The sequence below is a fragment of the Oncorhynchus clarkii genome, chromosome 7 (assembly GCF_045791955.1).
Source record: "Oncorhynchus clarkii lewisi isolate Uvic-CL-2024 chromosome 7, UVic_Ocla_1.0, whole genome shotgun sequence".
Lineage (NCBI taxonomy): Eukaryota > Metazoa > Chordata > Actinopteri > Salmoniformes > Salmonidae > Oncorhynchus > Oncorhynchus clarkii.
Window position 1 is genome coordinate 29,862,216 of NC_092153.1, and position 21,546 is coordinate 29,883,761.

The window sequence follows — 21,546 nt, forward strand, 5'->3', positions numbered from 1 at the left end:
AAGGTTCATTGATCAGTATAAAACACTTCTGCAATTATGTTAGCACAGCTGAAAACTGTTGTGCTTATTTAACAAAGCTTTTGTAAACCGTGTGCAGGCCTTGTTCTTCATCAAAGCTTTTGTAAACAGTGTGCAGGCCTTCTTGTTCTTCATCAAAGTTTTTGTAAACCGTGTGCAGGGCTTCTTGTTCTTCATCAAAGTTTTTGTAAACCGTGTGCACGCCTTCTTGTTCTTCATCAAATGTTTTGTAAACTGTGTGCAGGCCTTCTTGTTCTTCATCAAAGTTTTTGTAAACCGTGTGCAGGTCTTCTTGTTCTTCATCAACGTTTTTGTAAACCGTGTGCAGGCATTCTTGTTCTTTATCAAAGCTTTTGTAAACAGTATTGTTGCATAACAATCAGGCAGTAGAACAACAATAATCATCACCCTCTTGACCAATCTTCCCTCCCCTTAACATTGTGTTTGATTCAGACCCTACCAGTGTGCCAGATGGACATTGGCTTTGATTCAGACCCTATCAGTGTGCCAGGTGGACATTGGCTTTGATTCAGACCCTGTCAGTGTGCCAGGTGGACATTGGATTTGATTCAGATCCTGTCAGTGTGTCAGGTGGACATTGGGTTTGATTCAGACCCTGTCAGTGTGCCAGGTGGTCATTGGGTTTGTTTCAGACCCTGTCAGTGTGTCAGGTGAACATTAGGTTTGATTCAGACCCTGCCAGTGTGCCAGGTGGACATTTGATTCAGACCCTGTCAGTGTGCCAGGTGGTCATTGGGTTTGTTTCAGATCCTGTCAGTGTGTCAGGTGAACATTAGGTTTGATTCAGACCCTGCCAGCATGGCCAGAAAAGTATTCCAAGGTCAGTAACTTATAACCACAGAACCCCCACAGACCTTTCATGAGTGACTAAAAACACATAAGTATTAGATTTACTGCCATGGTCTAGTATGTCACTGCCTCAGACACCATTCACAATGCTGGCTGGGGTACGAGTAAAACATGACATATTATTTCCTAACCATTCACAATGCTGGCTGAGGTACGAGTAAAACATGACATATTATTTCCTAACCATTCACAATGCTGGCTGAGGTACGAGTAAAACATAACATATTATTTCCTAATTGTCAAAAAATCCACACTCCTTAAAACCTCTTGCGACGAGCAAACCCGTATCCGGGAGCGTAATCATAGCCTCAAATGCATTAGCATAACGCAGCAGACATAAATACGCAAAAAATCGCAAATGAAATGAAATAAATATATTCGAACACAAGCTTAGCCTTTTGTTAACAACACTGTCATCTCAGATTTTCAAAATATGCGTTACAGCCAACGCTAGACAAGCATTTGTGTAAGTTTATCATGGCATAATGCTATGCAAAGCTCTGCTGGCAGCAGGCAACATTTTCACAAAAATAAGAAAAGCAACCAAATTAAATCATTTACCTTTGAAGAACTTCAGATGCTTTCACTCAGGAGACTCCCAGTTAGATAGCAAATGTTCCTTTTTTCCAAAAATAATATTTTTGTAGGCGAAAAACGAGTAACGAGTTTGTTCATCTGAGAAATCGACTGAAAAATTCTTAAACTATAACGCCAAACTTTTTTCAAAATTTGCTCAATAATATCGACAGAAACACGGCAAACGTTGTTTAGGATCCATCCTCAAGGTGTTTTTAACATATGTATTCGATAATATATCCGTCGAGGCAGTTGGTTTCTCATAAGAAACGATTGGAAAAATGGCTACCTCAGTATTTTACGCAAGGTTTTCTCCGGGAGATACCATGCGACCACTCGCCCTATATGGTCTCTTACAGCCATTCTCCAATGGAAATGCCTAAAAAGACGTCACAATACTGTAGACACCTTGGGGAAAACATTGAAAACGTAAGCTGACTCCTAGCTCCTTCACAGCCATATAAGGAGTCATTGGCATGAGGCGGTTTCAAAAAATGCGGCACTTCCTGATTGGATTTTTATCTGGGTTTCGCCTGTAACATCAGTTCTGTGGCACTCACAGACAATATATTTGCAGTTTTGGAAACGTCAGAGTGTTTTCTTTCCAAAGCTGTCAATTATATGCATAGTCGGGCATCTTTTCGTGACAAAATATCTTGTTTAAAACGTGAACGTTTTTCATCGAAAAATTAAAAGAGCGCCCCCTATATCCAAGAGGTTTTAATCAACGAGTCTCCCACTGTTTAACCAGAATAACATGAGTTGTGTCCTTCAGACTGTTAGACTGTTAGTCCATAATCATATTCAGCTACTTAGATGTCATGTATTGTCATGTTATGGTCACTATAAGAAATCCTGAATCTACTGAAATACCTGGAGGGGATGTGTTAGTTCATAACCCATCATTTATACCTGTTCATTTATAACCCATCATTTATACCTGTTAATTCATAACCCATCATTAAAATACCTGTTCATTTATAACCCGTAATTTATACCTGTTAATTCATAACCCATCATTAACACCTGTTAATTCATAAACCATCATTTATACCTGTTAGTTCATAACCCATCATTTATACCTGTTAAATCATAACCCATCATTTATACCTGTTAATTCATAACCCATCATTTATACCTGTTAGTTCATAACCCATCATTTATACCTGTTAGTTCATAACCCATCATTTATACCTGTTAATTCATAACCCATCATTTATACCTATTAGTTCATAACCCCTCATTTATAACTGTTAGTTCATAACCCATCATTTATACCTGTTAATTCATAACCCATCATTTATACCTGTTAATTCATAACCCATCATTTATACCTGTTAGTTCATAACCCCTCATTTATACCTGTTAAATCATATCCCATCACTTATACCTGTTAATTCATAACCCATCATTTATACCTGTTAAATCATATCCCATCATTTATACCTGTTAGTTCATCACCCATCATTTATACCTGTTAATTCATAACCCATCATTTATACCTGTTAAATCGTATCCCATCATTTATCCCTGTTAGTTCATAACTCATCATTTACACCTTTTAATTCATAACCCATCATTTATACCTATTAGTTCAACCCATCATTTATACCTGTTATTCATAACCCATCATTTATACCTGTTCATAACCCATCATTTATAACTGTTAGTTCATAACCCATCATTTATACCTGTTAATTCATAACCCATCATTTATACCTGTTCATTTATAACCCATCATTTATACCTGTTAATTCATAACCCATCATTAAAATACCTGTTCATTTATAACCCGTAATTTATACCTGTTAATTCATAACCCATCATTAACACCTGTTAATTCATAACCCATCATTTATACCTGTTAGTTCATAACCCATCATTTATACCTGTTAAATCATAACCCATCATTTATACCTGTTAATTCATAACCCATCATTTATACCTATTAGTTCATAACCCATCATTTATAACTGTTAGTTCATAACCCATCATTTATACCTGTTAATTCATAACCCATCATTTATACCTGTTCATTTATAACCCATCATTTATACCTGTTAATTCATAACCCATCATTAAAATACCTGTTCATTTATAACCCGTAATTTATACCTGTTAATTCATAACCCATCATTAACACCTGTTAATTCATAACCCATCATTTATACCTGTTAGTTCATAACCCATCATTTATACCTGTTAAATCATAACCCATCATTTATACCTGTTAATTCATAACCCATCATTTATACCTGTTAGTTCATAACCCATCATTTATGCCTGTTAGTTCATAACCCATCATTTATACCTGTTAATTCATAACCCATCATTTATACCTATTAGTTCATAACCCCTCATTTATAACTGTTAGTTCATAACCCATCATTTATACCTGTTAGTTCATAACCCATCATTTATACCTGTTAATTCATAACCCATCATTTATACCTGTTAGTTCATAACCCCTCATTTATACCTGTTAAATCATATCCCATCACTTATACCTGTTAATTCATAACCCATCATTTATACCTGTTAAATCCCATATCCTGTTAGTTCATCATCATTATACCTGTTAGTTCATCACCCATCATTTATACCTGTTAATTCATAACCCATCATTTATACCTGTTAAATCGTATCCCATCATTTATCCCTGTTAGTTCATAACTCATCATTTACACCTTTTAATTCATAACCCATCATTTATACCTATTAGTTCATAACCCATCATTTATAACTGTTAGTTCATAACCCATCATTTATACCTGTTAATTCATAACCCATCATTTATACCTGTTAGTTCATAACCCATCATTTATACCTTTTGCTCGAAAGGGGCGGTTCAGGCAGGCTGGCACGCTCCCTGACCTTACTTCTTACTTGGCAGGAACTAATGGGGATCCAAAATAAACACCAGGAAGAGTAGCTGCTGCCTTGGCAGGAACACATTCATGTGATACGTGGTATAGAAAAGTCCAAACTTAGGAGAGTACATGAGAGGCACTGTACTGTGTATCTGCAGGTGTCTATCTGGTCAAAACCACTGATACAGGTGCCCCTCCACCCTCTGGTGGGATGGATCATGTCTACAGAGAAACCTAGATTCAAATACTTAGATTTGTGTATATTGGGTATTTGTTGTGAAATTGTTAGATATTACTTGTTAGATTTTACTGCACCGTCGGAGCTAGAAACACAAGCATTTCACTACTCCCGCAATAATATCTGCTAAACACGTCAATGTGACCAATAAAATTAGACTTTGATTTGAAATAAATGTCCTATTTATCAAAGATGTAAAGGATTTGAATATGTTAAAAGTCCATATTGATACAGAAACACTAAACCGTGATTTAGATTTATTAAGAACAAGTTGATTGTCAAAGTCATGAACAAATGGAAGATTTGAATAAACCACATTTTGGCTATGATAAAAGATATGCCTCTGGGGTCAAAATCAGATCCATGTCAGAAGTATGGTTCAATGCAAATGTGTAGTGGGTGTAAAGTTTGTTTTAAATTCTCACTCATTAAAAACGAATCAATCAACACATGCTTCTCTTTGAACGACTTAATATAATATTAAACTTTTATGAACTAAATGAAAAATAAACTTTTGGTTCCTCAACTGCGTTGCCCACTCCAGTCAGCAGATGACGATGTGCGTATTTTAGGATCAGGCGATGCTGCCAGTGTGACGTATAATCTAGTGGACGGGACGCTCCTTCAGCAACAACAGCTAGTCAGACACCTCGATAGCTTTCTAGCAAACACAGCTTCAACATTCACTCTCTTTACACTGTTTTGGTGTATATTAGTCGCTGTGTATTAAACACACTTCTGTCGTATATACTTGTTGGCCCATTTAATTATATATTTACGTTTGTCAGCTAGCTGGTTTGCTAAGTTAGCTTAGAACTAGGCTAGTCGCTAATGCTAGCTAGCTAACATCCCCGACCATGAGTTCACTAAGCTACTCTCCTCCTGATAAAGAAGAGGCGGTGTGCTGGACGGAGGAAGAAACTCTTGTGGAAGAGGAGGCTGTTACAGTACAAAAACAAGAAGAGGGTGAGGCTGTTACCGTGAAAGAAGAAGAGAAAGACGTTTCAGTGAAAGAAGAGGAAGATACGTTCAGAGTGAAAGAGGAGGAGGATGTTACAGTAAAAGAAGAGGAGGAGGAAGAGAAGGATGTTACAATACAAAAACAAGTAGAGGGTGAGGCTGTTACCGTGAAAGAAGAAGAGAAAGACGTTTCAGTGAAAGAAGAGGAAGATGCTTTCAGAGTGAAAGAGGAGGAGGATGTTACAGTGAAGGAAGAGAAAGAGGATGTAGTTTATGGAGTGAAAGAGGAGGAGGGGGAGATTACTGTCACATTGGAGGAAGAAGAGGAGGTTGGAGATCTGTTTAACACCAGTAAGTACCGTCTCTGCAGTCGTTGAACCAATATGCAGTAATGGGGTTCTACACTTTAATGTTGTTCTGTAGGAATTGCTGAAGCTACACTGTAGCGTGTAGAACATCAAGAGTGGACCATCAACACAACGTTAGCAATTGATCAAATGCATCCAATGACAATGCCTGAAAGACTGTAGTCCTCAATATCTCATGTTAGCTTAGCCCAATATGTACTCTTAAAGGGGCAATCAGCAGTTGTTACATCCATTTTGGGACTTATACATTAATGATATGTACTCATTGTTTCTTGAAGAATTCACTTATAAATGCCTCATGAGCATAGTTCAACTGTCGTACCCCATCAAAACCCCAAAATATACGTTTTTTTTTACTCCAATGTTTGTCAGTAAATATAAACAAACACTGTATATCCTCAAAACATGGTTAAAACAATAATGTTGATATCATGGATCGTTGCATTTCTCCAGCACCATCCCTCAGCTTTTTACCAAAATGGGCAGGGAGTACGCTTTGTTATTGTTTCTACTGCTGATTGCTGCCCCCGTTACTCCTCAAGGTCCAAGGACTGTATGTTATTTTCAGAGGGAGACTGGCTCTGGCAGCTAAAATAGTCAAATATTCCATCAAAATGTGAATCGATTCTCAATTGCGATACGTTTCTAAAAACATAAATCACTGTACTTTCTTATCATATCAAAATCATTTCACACAATACTTACATATCACATGAAAATAATTTTACACAATAGTTTCATATCACATCAAAATCATTTCACACTACTTTCATATCACATCAAAATAGGTAACCAGTCGCGACGCCCCATACGCTAAACCAAATTCGTTTCTCGTAATTTCTCCTTCCTTCAGGCTTCTTTTTCTTCTTTGGACTTTATATGGCGGTTGGCAACCAACTTTAAGGTGCATTACCAACATCAACTGGACTGGAGTGTGGACCCCAGTTCATTTTTCAATCACCTACGTGGGTATATACCAAGACAGTCATGAAGAGGGCACACCATAACCTTTTCCCCCTCAGGAGTCTGAACAGATTTGGCATGGGTACCCAGATCCTCAAAAGGACCAAAACCCCCCCACCACTACCCTTATGTGCACTGCTGCTACTCGCTGGTTGTTTGTTACCTATGCATAGTCACTACGTCCCCACCTTCATGCACACTGACTCGGTACCGGTGCCCCCTGTACATAGCCTCGTTATTGTTATTCTCATTGTGTTACTTTTTATTATTACTTTTTATTTTAGTCTACTTGGTAAACATTTTCTTCTTCCTGAACTGCACTGCTGGTTAAGGGCTTGTAAGTAAAGCATTTCATGGTAAAGTCTAAGTTGGTGTTTTGACAGATTTGTAAAAATGGTTTGTCATTAAACACTATATATATATATATATTTTTTTTAAATGTTGCTGACACCTCTCTGGACGCGGCCATGTTATTATCCCACACACAGCCTCTGTGGTTCCTATGAACCCCATTCCTGGGAATTAGATTTGATTACAAATCACCCCTGTCTGTTACCACAGAAGGGTTATGTCTGTCCCATTTCCAGCTAGGTTACGAGGCACTTTGTCTCCAGTACCTATGACAGATTGATAGGGGAAACCTCCATGCTTATTATAGAAAAAGTAATTAGGGGAAAACTATTTTGTAAACTGAAATAAAATAACAAACATGTTTGAAAAATGAAAACTATTCCAAAACTATCTTTGACTCCAAAACTAAAATAGCCTAAAATAATAACCAGCCTGTATTATGTTAAGTTTGAATAATTGATATCTTAACTTTGGGCAAAAATATAATATTTTTTATGTGGTTTTAAAGCTTCTGAATCTGGTGACTGCTAAATGCTGCCATTGAATGGCAATGTTTCAAATAGACCTAGCTTGTGTATCACTATCACTTGCTATCACCAGAAATACTTTAAGAAATTAGGATATTGGAAACTCCTTTCGAATTCGTATTAGTAGCTTAAAGAAAAGAACATTGGCATGAATTATCCTCTGTGAACAAGAAGCACAACATTACAAATATTTTCAAAGATGTGAGATAATTATCTTGTTCTCTGTAATATCGTGTAGCTTTGCAATCATAACATTGTGCTTTCAAGGAAAATAGGCATGTTTCTCGACTCATACCCTGACTTTAAAAAGAGATTTAGTGAGAATTAGCTTAGGATCTGTGTGTCACAGCATGACAATGTCATTGGTCCACAGTCTCTTAGACGGGCGTTTTATACACTTTGACATTTTCTGGAATAGGTTTTTTCTGAAAACGTTTTTGTTTACTTGCCTGTCTATTGAATATGGAATGCACTGTACTGTTCATCTCTGAAACTCACTGAGATAATTCCTTTGATACAGCAGTAGCAATACAGGAATATAAATTCTACAGAATAAACAGGAATTCTTATGGGGAGGTGTTGCTGTATACAGTGCATTCGGAAAGTATTCAGACCCCTTGACTTTTTCCACATTTTGTTATGTTAAAGCCTTTTTCTAAAATTTATCAAATTATTTTTCCCCCCTTTCATTTAGCTCATTTATTTGGCACACCCGCATTTGGAGTTTCTCCCATCCTTCTTTGCAGATCCTCTCTAGCTCTGTCAAGTTGGATGGGGAACATCACTGCACAGCTATTTTCTGTTCTCTCCAGAGATGTTAGATCGGGCTCAAGTCCGGGCTCTGGCTGGGTCACTCAAGGACATTCGGAGACTTGTCCCGAAACCACTCCTGTGTTGTCTTGGTTGTGTGCTTAAGGTCGTTGTCCTGTTGGACGGTGAACCTTTGCTCCAGTCTGAGGTCCTGAGCACTCTGGAGCAGGTCTTTCAGGTTTCCTCCAGACATAACTCTTGGCATTCAGGCCAAAGAGTTCAATCTTGGTTTCATCAAGCCAGCGAATCTTGTTTCTCAGGGTCTAAGAGTCCTTGAGGTGCCTTTTGGCAAACTCCGAGCAGGCTGTCATGTGCCTTTTACTGAGGAGTGGTTTCCATCTGGCCACTCTACCATAAAGGTCTGATTGGTGGAGTGCTGAAGAGATGGTTGTCCTTCTGGAAGGTTATCCCATCTCCACAGAGGAACTCTGGAGCTCTGTCTAAGTGGCCATCAGGTTTTTGGTCACCTCCCTGACCAAGGCCCTTCTGTCCAAACTGAGCGATTGGGGGAGGTGACCAGCTCTAGGCAGAGTATTCCATTTAAGAATGATGGAGGCCACTGTGTTCTTGGGGACCTTCAATGCTGCAGAATTCTTTTTTGTATTCTTCTCCAGATCTGTGCCTCGACACAATCTTGTCTAGGACCTCTAGGGACAGTTCCTTCGACCTCATGGCTTGGTTTTCGCTCTGACATGCACTGTCATTTGTGGGACCATATATAGACAGGTGTGTGCCTTCCAAATCATATCCAATCAATTGAATTTACCACAGGTGGACTCTGAACAAGTTGTCAATACATCTCTAGGAAGATTAATGGAAACAAGATGCACCTGAAAGCAATTTCGAGTCTCATAGCAAATGGTATGAGTAAATAATGTATTACCTCTTTTCATTTTGTCATTATGTGCTATTGATGACACCCCTCTGAAACAAGATAGCCTAACCATCAGAAAAATATTTCTTCCTTAGCCTACTCCTCTCACTGCTGCTTGCCTTCTTAAATTCCTTTGTAAATTCTGATGTTATGCTCCTAAACTTTCTGGTAAAAGGCTACACCAGCAGTCGTTATGCTCCTATAGTTTCTGGTAATAGGCTACACCAGCAGTCGTTATGCTCCTGTAGTTTCTGTTAATAGACTACACCAGCAGTCGTTATGCTCCTATAGTTTCTGGTAATAGGCTACACCAGCAGTCGTTATGCTCCTGTAGTTTCTGTTAATAGACTACACCAGCAGTCGTTATGCTCCTGTGGTTTCTGGTAATAGACTACACCAGCAGTCATTATGCTCCTGTAGTTTCTGTTAATAGACTACACCAGCAGTCGTTATGCTCCTATAGTTTCTGTTAATAGACTACACCAGCAGTCGTTATGCTCCTGTAGTTTCTGGTAATAGGCTACACCAGCAGTCGTTATGCTCCTGTAGTTTCTGTTAATAGACTACACCAGCAGTCGTTATGCTCCTATAGTTTCTGTTAATAGACTACACCAGCAGTCGTTATGCTCCTGTAGTTTCTGGTAATAGGCTACACCAGCAGTCGTTATGCTCCTGTAGTTTCTGTTAATAGACTACACCAGCAGTCGTTATGCTCCTATAGTTTCTGTTAATAGACTACACCAGCAGTCATTATGCTCCTATAGTTTCTGGTAATAGACTACACCAGCAGTCGTTATGCTCCTATAGTTTCTAGTAATAGGTTACACCAGCAGTCAGCAACCTTTTCCATTTGGTACCAATTTATCTGACCATTTCTACTGATCTGGTGCCAGTTATGATTTTCATATACACATTTTACTGGAACAGTTTAATTTAATTTATAATAGTAATAATAATTATAATAGTTTTTGTATCTCAACATCATTCTCTGTGGTTAATCTACATTCTATTTAAATGAAAATGATGAATACATTTTTTTATTTCCCTTGCTAAGTTTAAATAACCTACATAAAGCCAGAAGATGTTATCATTGTGGCCTGCAGGTAGAAATATCCTGACGAACTTGAAACATTGTATCAACTATCAACTTGGTCTAGCCACATTGTATAAAATATTCTGGACCCTCAGAGTTTCCCGCGCCAGTGAGTTTGTGACAGACACAGCTGTAGGCTATTTATGTAAGGGATAAGATGTAATCAGGTATTTTATGACATTTCCACTGGATCAGGGCATTACATTTTTCCCTTTTATGCTGAGTGGTTATCGAAAGGGTGAGAGCTGGAAATATTTTACGAAAATACTTTGAGGAACTATTGTCATAATCAATTGATTTTGATTAGACTTTTACTTGCTGTTTGAGGTGAAGAAAAATGTATTTGAGAAACTCCACAACTCAAATTTAGAACCAGGAACAGATATAGTTGGTTCTCTCCAGACCTGACTGCCCTTGACCAGCACAAAAACATCCTGTGGTGTTCTGCATTAGCATCAAATAGCCCCCGTGATATGCAACTTTTCAGGGAAGTTAGGAGCCAATATACAGAGGCAGTTAGGAAAGCTTAGGCTAGCTTTTTCAAGCAGAAATTTGCATCCTGTAGCACAAACTCAAAAAGGTTCTGGGGCACTGTAAAGTCCATGGAGAATAAGAGCACTTCCTCCCAGCTGCCCACTGCACTGAGGCTAGGAAACACTGTCACCACTGATAAATCCACGATAATTGAGAATTTCAATAAGCATTTCTCTACAGCTGGCCATGCTTTCCTCCTGGCTGCCCCGGCCAACAGCTCCCCTCCCCCGCAGCTACTTCCCAAAGCCTCCCCAGCTTCTACTTCACCTATATCCATATAGCTGATGTTCTGAAAGAGCTGCAAAACCTGGACCCATACAAATCAGCTGGGCTAGACAATCTGGAACCTTGCTTTCTAGAATTATCCGCCACCGTTGTTGCAACCCCTATTACTAGTCTGTTCAACTTCTCTTTCGTATCATCCGAGATTCCTAAAGATTGGAAAGCTTCCGCGGTCATCCCCCTCTTCAAAGGGGGTGACACTCTAGACCCAAACTGTTACAGACCTATATCCATCCTGCCCTGCCTTTCTAAAGTCTTCGAAAGCCAAGTTAACAAACAGATCACTGACCATTTCGAATCCCACCGTACCGTCTCCACTGTGCATTCCGGTTTCCGAGCTGGTCACGGGTGCACATCAGCCACGCTCAAGGTACTAAATAATATCATAACCGCCATCTATAAAAGACAGTTCTGTGCAGCCGTCTTCATCGACCTGGCCAAGGCTTTCGACTCTGTCAATCACCGTATTCTTATCAGCAGACTCAACAGCCTAGTGTGAAATGCACTCATAAGCAACCTGGAAATGGAGGTTACTCCCCTGAGTTTTCCCCCGTTCACATTCAGAATACATTGTGAAAAACTAAAATCTTTGCTCACCATTTTTGTATTTATATAGCCCTTCTTACATCAGCTGATATCTCAAAGTGCTTATACAGACACTCAGCCTAGAGAGAGAGAGAGAGAACATTTTTGTACAGAAAATTTCAGATTTTTGCAATGTTACGTAGGTGGAAAAAAGCTGTCCTTGAAACAGTCTTGATATGTTCGTCAAAAGAGAGATCAGGGTTTGGGTGCAGATTTCCGATTATTGAAAAAAAATATATATATATAATTTGTATTTTTATACCTTTATTTAACTAGGCAAGTCAGTTAAGAACACATTCTTATTTACAATGACAGCCTAGGAACTGTGGGTTAACTGCCTTGTTCAGGGGCAGAACGACAGATTTTCCCCTTGTCAGCTCAGGGGTTCCAATCTTGCAACCATACAGTTAATTAGTCTAAAGCTCTAACCATTGCACTCCACCAGTAGCCTGCCTGTTACGTGAATGCAGTAGAAGCCAAGGTAAATTGCTCGATAGCATTAAACTTATCTTATAAAAAACAATCAATCAATCATAATCACTAGTTATAACTACTAATCAGGTTTAGCAGGCAATATTAACCAGGTGAAATTGTCATTTCTCTTGCGTTCATTGCACGCAGAGTCAGAGTATATGCAACAGTTTGGGCTGCCTGGCTCATTGTGAACTAATTTGCCAGAATTCTACGTAATTATGACGTACATTGAAGGTTGTGCAATGTAACAAGAATATTTAGACTTAGAGATGCCACCCTTTAGATAAAATACCGAACGGTTCCGTATTTCACTGAAATAATAAACGTTTTGTTTTCGAAATGATAGTTTCCGGATTCAATCATATTAATGACCAAAGGCTCGTATTTCTGTGTGTTATTATGTTATAATTAAGTCTGATTTGATAGAGCAGTCTGATTTGGAGTAGTTATTCCCCTTGCGCTGCAAGGGCCGCGGCTTTTGTGGAGCGATAGGTAACGATGCTTCGAGTGTGGCTGTTGTCGATGTGTTCCTGGTTCGAGCCCAGGTAGGGGCGAGGAGAGGGACGGAAGCTATACTGTTACACTGGCAATGCTATAGTGCCTATAAGAACATCCAATAGTCAAAGGCATATGAAATACAAAATGGTATAGAGAAATAGTCCTATAAATACTATATTAACTACAACCTAAAACCTCTTACCTTGGAATATTGAAGTCTCATGTTAAAAGGAACCACCAACTTTCATATGTTCTTATGTTTTGAGCAAGGAACTTAAACGTTACCTTTTTTACATGGCACATATTTTACATGGCACATATTACTTTCTTCCCAACACTTTGTTTTTGCATTATTTTAACCAAATTGAACATGTTTCATTATTTATTTGAGGCTAAATTGATTTTATTGATGTTTTATATTAAGTTAAAATAAGTGTTAATTCAGTATTGTTGTCATTATTACAAATAAATAAATAAATAAAAATGAGCCGATTTAATCTGCTTTTTTGGTCCTCCAATAATCGGTATCGGCGTTGGAAAATCCTAATTAGTCGACCTCTAGTCCAGAGTAACACCAAGGTCCTTTACAGTTTTATTTGAGACTACTGTTCAACCATCAAGATTAATTGTCAGATTCAACAGAAGATCTCTTTGTTTCTTGGGACCTAGAACAAGCATCTCTGTTTTGTCCGAGTTTAAAAGGTGAACATTTGCAGCCATCCACTTCCTTATGTCTGAAACACAGGCTTCCAGCGAGGGACATTTTGGGGCTTCATCATGTTTCATCGAAATGTACAGCTGTGTGTCATCCGCATAGCAGTGAAAGTTAACATTATGATTCCGAATGACATCACTAAGAGGTAGATTATATAGTGAAAACAATAGTGGTCCTAAAAAGGAACCTTGAGGAACACCGAAATGTACAGTTGATTTGTCAGAGGACAAACCATCCACAGAGACAAACTGATATCTTTCCGACAGATAAGATCTAAACCAGGCCAGAACTTGTCCGTGTAGACCAATTTGGGTTTCCAATCTCTCCAAAAGAATGTGGTGTTCGATGGTATCAAAAGCAACACTAAGGTCTAGGAGCACGAGGACAGATGCAGAGCCTCAGTCTGATGCCATTAAAAGGTAATTTACCACCTTCACAAGTGCAGTCTCAGTGCTATGATGGGGTCTAAAGCCAGACTGAAGCATTTCTAATACATTGTTTGTCTCCAGGAAGGCAGTGAGTTTCTGCGCAACAGCTTTTTCTAAACATTTTGAGAGGAATGGGAGATTCGACCGATAGTTTTTAAAATATTTTCTGGGTCAAGGTTTGGCTTTTTCAAGAGAGGCTTTATTACTGCCACTTGTAGTGTTTGGTACACATCCGTTGGATAGAGAACCGTTTATTATGTTCAACATAGGAGGGCCAAGCACAGGAAGCAGCTCTTTCAGTAGTTTAGTTGGAATAGGGTCCAGTATGCAGCTTGAAGGTTTAGAGGCCATGATTATTTTCATCATTGTGTCAAGACTTGAGTGTCTCCCTTGATCCTAGGTCCTGGAAGAGTTGTGCAGACTTAGGACAACTGAGCTTTGGAGGAATACGCAGATTTAAAGCGGAGTCCGTAATTTGCTTTCTAATGATCATGATCTTTTCCTCAAAGAAGTTCATGAATTTATCACTGCTGAAGTGAAAGCCATCCTCTCTTGGGGAATGCTGCTTTTTAGTTAGCTTTGCGACAGTATCAAAAATAAATTTCGGATTGTTCTTATTTTCCTCAATTAAGTTGGAAAAATAGGATGATCGAGCAGCAGTGAGGGCTCTTCGATACTGCACGGTACTGTCTTTCCAAGCTAGTCGGAAGACTTCCAGTTTGGTGTGGCACTATTTCCGTTCCAATTGTCTGGAAGCTTGCTTCAGAGCTCGGGTATTTTCTGTATACCAGGGAACTAGTTTCTTATGACAATTTTTTTTCGTTTTTAAGGGTGCAAGTGCAAAGTTAAATTGAGTTCCTCAGTTAGGTGGTTAACTGATTTTTGTCATCTGACATCCTTTGGTAGGTGGAGGGAGTCTGGAAGGGCATCCAGGAATCTTTGGGTTGTCTAAGAATTTATAGCATGACTTTTGATGATCCTTGGTTTCGGTCTGAGCAGATTATTTGTTGCGATTGCAAACGTAATAAAATGGTGGTCCGATAGTCCAGGATTATGAGGAAAAAACATTTAGATCCACAACATTTATTCCATGGGACAAAACTAGTTCCAGAGTATGACTGGGGCAGTGAGTAGGTCCGGAGACATGTTGACAAAACCCACTGAGTCGATGATGGCTCCGAAAGCATTTTGGAGTGCGTCTGTGGACTTTTCCATGTGAATATTAAAGTCACCAAAAATGTGAATATTATCTGCCATGACTACAAGGTCCGATAGGAATTCAGGAAACTCAGTGACGAACGCTGTATATGGCCCAGGAGGCCTGTAAACAGTAGCTATAAAAAGTGATTGAGTAGGCTGCATAGATTTAATGACTAGATGATCAAAACACAAAAAAACGTTTTTGTTTTTTTTGTAAAATGAAATTTGCTGTCGTAAATGTTAGCAACACCTCCGCCTTTGCGGGATGCGCGGGGGATATGGTCACTAGTGTAACCAGGAGGTGAGGCCTCATTTAACACAGTAAATTCATCAGGATTAAGCCATATTTCAGTCAGGCCAATCACATCAAGATTATGATCAGTGATTAGTTCATTGACTATAACTGCCTTGGAAGTGAGGGATCTAACATTAAGTAGCCCTATTTTGAGATGAGCGATATCACAATCTCTTTCAATAATGACAGGAATGGAGGTCTTTATTCCAGTGAGATTGCTAAAGGGAACACCGCCATGTTTAGTTTTGCCCACCCTAGGTCGAGGCACAGACACGGTCTCAATGGGGATAGCTGAGCTGACTACACTGACTGTGCTTGTGGCTATCGGTTTCCTCATTAGCAGGGAGGAGTTTCTGCATTCAAAGTATGTGTGCATCGCCCTCGTGCCTAAATTTTATTAAACACAGAAAGGGGCCTATATTGGAGACCAAACGTCGTCTGGCACACTGCTTAGAGTTTCAGCAACTTTAACTTATTTCTAACCCACAATCATCAATTTTACTACTAATGTGAAAACAAGACAAAATATGACTATTCTTGCTCATTTTAAGACAATTGTCAAATAATTTGAACATTGATTACAGACGTCAATTGTTGTACAACATCATGGCTACTCTGTTGGCATCACCTTTTACAATGAATTTCTGCTGTTGTAGGCCTTGAACCATCGGTCTGACTTTGTCGTTCACACAGGAGAGAGAGGTGACTATTGTGGATCCTCTGCGGAGCCTCAACAACCTCATGATGCTGACGAGGCAGAGAAGAGTCTCTCCAGATCAGAACACCTCAAGAAACACCTGCAGGGATCCACAGGAAAGATAACTCACTGCTGCTCCGACCATGGGAAGAGATTCACCTCCTCATCAGGCATTCGTCAGAGAATCCACACGGGGGAGAAATATTTTAGCTGTACTCAATGTGGGATGAGTTTTACTACATCTAGCCATCTTATTGTACACCAGAGAACACACACAGGAGAAAAACCTTACATCTGTGATCAATGTGGGAAGCGTTTTGTTCAATCTAGTGATCTGACAGTGCACCAGAGAATACACACAGGAGAGAAACCCTATAGCTGTGATCAATGTGGGAAGAGTTTTATTACATCTAACATTCTGACTCGACACCAGAGAAGACACACAGGTGAGAAACCTTATAGCTGTGGTCAATGTGGGAAGAGTTTTACTGAATCTAGCAATCTGACTCTACACCAGAGAACACACACAGGAGAGAAACCTTATAACTGTGGTCAATGTGGGAAGAGTTTTACTACATCTAGTCATCTGACTGTACACCAGAGAACACACACAGGAGAGAAACCTTATAGCTGTGGTCAATGTGGGAAGAGTTTTGGTCAATCTGGCCATCTGACAGTGCACCAAAGAAGACACACAGAAGAGAAACCCTATAGCTGTGATCAATGTGGGAAGAGTTTTATTACATCTAACATTCTGACTCGACACCAGAGAACACACACAGGAGAGAAACTTCATAGCTGTGACCAGAGATAATCTGACAAAAGATCTCTGAAAATACATGAAGGAGTTGTTTCATGATATCAATGAATTAATGTCTCAATGTAGAATGTTTTAACATTGTAGTATGAGTATTTTAATAATGTCACTATGTAGAAGCCTAAACGTTTGCCCCCTTATCAATTGATTTCAGCATGATATGGATATTAGCCCCAGGGGGAAAATCTTTAACAAAAAGTGACTAACAAAAAAAAAAGAGTTGTGTTACACTTACCACGTTGGTGACCCACTTGAATCAAAATGCAACACTTCAAAATGTAGCTAGCTGTTTACCACGTTGGTGACCCACTGGAATAGAAATCCAACACTTCAAAATGTCTAGCTGTTTTCTACAAATGATCCTCTAACCAGTGATGTACACATTATTTCGAGATTCCGTGTGGTTTTTGAGCTGTTAGTTTTAACAGGACGTGCAACCTCCTCTCTCCTCTCAGCACAATTGATTTTTACATGATATTGATGAGTTATGACAAATAAGTGTTGCGTTCCTTTGTTTAGCGACCCCTACATTTAAATGCATCACTCCAAAATGTAGCTGACTGTCTTCTGCAGGTTGTCCTCTAACCAGTGAGATAAAAGATATCTCCCATTTCCATGTGTTTTTTTAGTTGTGTTAGTTTCAACAGCACGTACAACCTGATTTCCCCCCCAATCGATATCAGTGATTTATTGCTACTTGTCAAAACATGTTTGTGTATATAGTACATTTTATGTTTAGGTTTTCAATTTATCACAAACTGTTTCTGCATATTGGTTATTGATTTGGACACGTTAAACTGTGTTTTGACATTGGGACACCTGGCAATTGAAAAGAAGACTATGTCCAGCGTCCAATATTAGTTTGGTTGTAGTTGAAAGTGAAAGTTTAAAATCTGTATTTTTCGGGTCGTTTTTTAAATTACTTGAAAACGACTTAATTTCAACGTACTTTCAGGTAGCCTGGTGGTTAGAGCGTTGGGCCAGTAACCGAAAGCTGAGCTGACAAGGTACAAATATGTCGTTCTGGCCCTGAACAAGTCAGTTAACCCACTGTTCCCCGGTAGGCCGTCATTGTAAATAATAATTTGTTCTTAACTGACATGCATAGGTAAACAAATTATATATATATACACATGGACGCAGTATAATCAATTTGTATATAATCAATTGTATTAACAATCCTACATCACTACAGTATTTCTTTACAACATTCAAGTGCTAATTGTCTTTATTCCACTACTGAAGAAGCATAACTCAAATCACCTACTCACATTTCAAACATCCAGCCTGACAAAATATACATGTTTTATTATTCCATGCCTCACCATTAAGTTAATTATTGCCAATACATATTAACAAAGGGGTGACATTGGGGACTGGGCCGAGATCCAACAACATGCCTGTCGAGTGAACCCTGAAAAGAGAGAGAAGCCAAATGTACTTTTGTTTGCCTCTTCTTGGGCAGATTTAGTGGCTCTCATGGTGGGTGTCTTTTAGGTCCCAGTTGTTGTCACTAGTCAACTTTCAGTGGACACCCCCATAGTGTATTTCAGAGCCCCTCCTAAAACCCCACGTGTTTTGTTTGTTGTTGTTAGTTACCTCTTCTGTTTGAGGGACCTCCTAAAAAAACAAGCTTATATTTTGGGTTGGATATTGCATTCAATTAATATTTTAATCAATGGCATTTCCTTAGGGTGCTCATTAGTCTTTCAGTTGTTGTTATTCTGTTCGTTGTGTTATAAATATTTCTGTTTATTTTCATTTTATTTTCCTGTGAAGCCATTGTGTTGCATCCATGTCTGAAATGTGCTGTATAAATAAAGCTTGATTTGATTTCAACAAATTAACCCAATGACTGACCAATCAACAGACTCTTGGTCCCTCTTAGTATGTACAGTGCCTTGCGAAAGTATTCGGCCCCCTTGAACTTTTCGACCTTTTGCCACATTTCAGGCTTCAAACATAAAGATATAAAACTGTATTTTTTTGTGAAGAATCAACAACAAGTGGGACACAATCATGAAGTGGAACGACATTTATTGGATATTTCAAACTTTTTTTACAAATCAAAAACTGAAAAATTGGGCGTGCAAAATTATTCAGCCCCCTTAAGTTAATACTTTGTAGCGCCACCTTTTGCTGCGATTACAGCTGTAAGTCGCTTGGGGTATGTCTCTATCAGTTTTGCACATCGAGAGACTGAAATATTTTCCCATTCCTCCTTGCAAAACAGCTCGAGCTCAGTGAGGTTGGATGGAGAGCATTTGTGAACAGCAGTTTTCAGTTCTTTCCACAGATTCTGGATTGGATTCAGGTCTGGACTTTGACTTGGCCATTCTAACACCTGGATATGTTTATTTTTGAACCATTCCATTGTAGATTTTGCTTTATGTTTTGGATCATTGTCTTGTTGGAAGACAAATCTCTGTCCCAGTCTCAGGTCTTTTGCAGACTCCATCAGGTTTTCTTCCAGAATGGTCCTGTATTTGGCTCCATCCATCTTCCCATCAATTTTAACCATCTTCCCTGTCCCTGCTGAAGAAAAGCAGGCCCAAACCATGATGCTGCCACCACCATGTTTGACAGTGGGGATGGTGTGTTCAGCTGTGTTGCTTTTACGCCAAACATAACGTTTTGCATTGTTGCCAAAAAGTTCAATTTTGGTTTCATCTGACCAGAGCACCTTCTTCCACATGTTTGGTGTGTCTCCCAGGTGGCTTGTGGCAAACTTTAACCGACACTTTTTTATGGATATCTTTAAGAAATGGCTTTCTTCTTGCCACTCTTCCATAAAGGCCAGATTTGTGCAATATACGACTGATTGTTGTCCTATGGACAGAGTCTCCCACCTCAGCTGTAGATCTCTGCAGTTCATCCAGAGTGATCATGGGCCTCTTGGCTGCATCTCTGATCAGTCTTCTCCTTGTATGAGCTGAAAGTTTAGAGGGACGGCCAGGTCTTGGTAGATTTGCAGTGGTCTGATACTCCTTCCATTTCAATATTATCGCTTGCACAGTGCTCCTTGGGATGTTTAAAGCTTGGGAAATCTTTTTGTATCTAAATCCGGCTTTAAACTTCTTCACAACAGTATCTCGGACCTGCCTGGTGTGTTCCTTGTTCTTCATGATGCTCTCTGCGCTTTTAACGGACCTCTGAGACTATCACAGTGCAGGTGCATTTATACAGAGACTTGATTACACACAGGTGGATTGTATTTATCATCATTAGTCATTTAGGTCAACATTGGATCATTCAGAGATCCTCACTGAACTTCTGGAGAGAGTTTGCTGCACTGAAAGTAAAGGGGCTGAATAATTTTGCACACCCAATTTTTCAGTTTTTGATTTGTTAAAAAAGTTTGAAATATCCAATAAATGTCGTTCCACCTCATGATTGTGTCCCACTTGTTGTTGATCCTTCACAAAAAAATACAGTTTTATATCTTTATGTTTGAAGCCTGAAATGTGGCAAAAGGTCGCAAAGTTCAAGGGGGCCGAATACTTTTGCAAGGCACTGTAAATCAGTATCAATCCCACTTTTCCAGCCTGCTGAAGGCGTGGTGGAGTTGTAACCCCCCCCCCCCCCCCCCGGCACTACCAGGGGCTTGAGGTGGTCTCCCACAGCTCTGTGGCCTTGTCGTTCCATTTCTTGACTGCCCCTGTAACACAGAAAGAAACATTTAGTCATGTTATATAAAACACTCAAAGTAATGGATATGGAGCATCTATGGTCTCAGTTACACCTGGCACCTAAATGTGACTTCTGTCATCCGATCACTCAAAGCTGCATTAGGTTCAGATCTACCAGGATGAGCCTTTGACATAGTCTGGATGCAGTCAGGCCACCAAATATGCATCAGCAATGTAAAGAGATGGGTGAATGAGTGGGGAAAAATACATTCTACACAAATGACATTCAGACATCAAATGTTGCAGGTGTAGCTAAATGCTTTCTAGTTCCCACAGTGCAGTAATATCTAACTAAATGCTTGTGTTCCTAGCTCCAACAATACAGTAATATCTAACTAAATGCTTGTGTTCCTAACTCCAACAGTACAGTAATATCTAACTAAATGTGTGTTCCTAGCTCCAACAATACAGTAATATCTAACTAAATGCTTGTGTTCCTAACTCCAACAGTACAGTAATATCTAACTAAATGTGTGTGTTCCTAACTCCAACAGTACAGTAATATCTAACTAAATGTGTGTTTTCCTAGCTCCAACAATACAGTAATATCTAACTAAATGCTTGTGTTCCTAACTCCAACAGTGCAGTAATATCTAACTAAATGTGTGTGTTCCTAACTCCAACAGTGCAGTAATATCTAACTAAATGCTTGTGTTTCTAGCTCCAACAGTACAGTAATATCCAACAATTTCACAACAAATACCTAATACACACAAATCTAAGTAAAGGAATAAGAATATAAAAATACATGGACGAGCGATGTCAGAGCAAAATAGACAGATATAGTAGAATAGGATAGAATACAGTATATACA

The 21,546-nt window shown here is 39.1% G+C and overlaps 1 protein-coding gene across 1 annotated transcript; it reads left to right on the plus strand.

The window, feature by feature from the left end:
- The first annotated feature begins 5,429 nt into the window (after positions 1-5,429).
- Positions 5,430-17,241, plus strand: LOC139413167 (zinc finger protein 180-like). The gene is made up of 2 exons (XM_071160265.1): positions 5,430-5,883; positions 16,223-17,241. The coding sequence occupies exons 1-2, from the start codon at positions 5,430-5,432 to the stop codon at positions 17,038-17,040; spliced, it is 1,272 nt and encodes a 423-aa protein (XP_071016366.1). The 3' UTR covers positions 17,041-17,241.
- Positions 17,242-21,546: the final 4,305 nt, after the last annotated feature.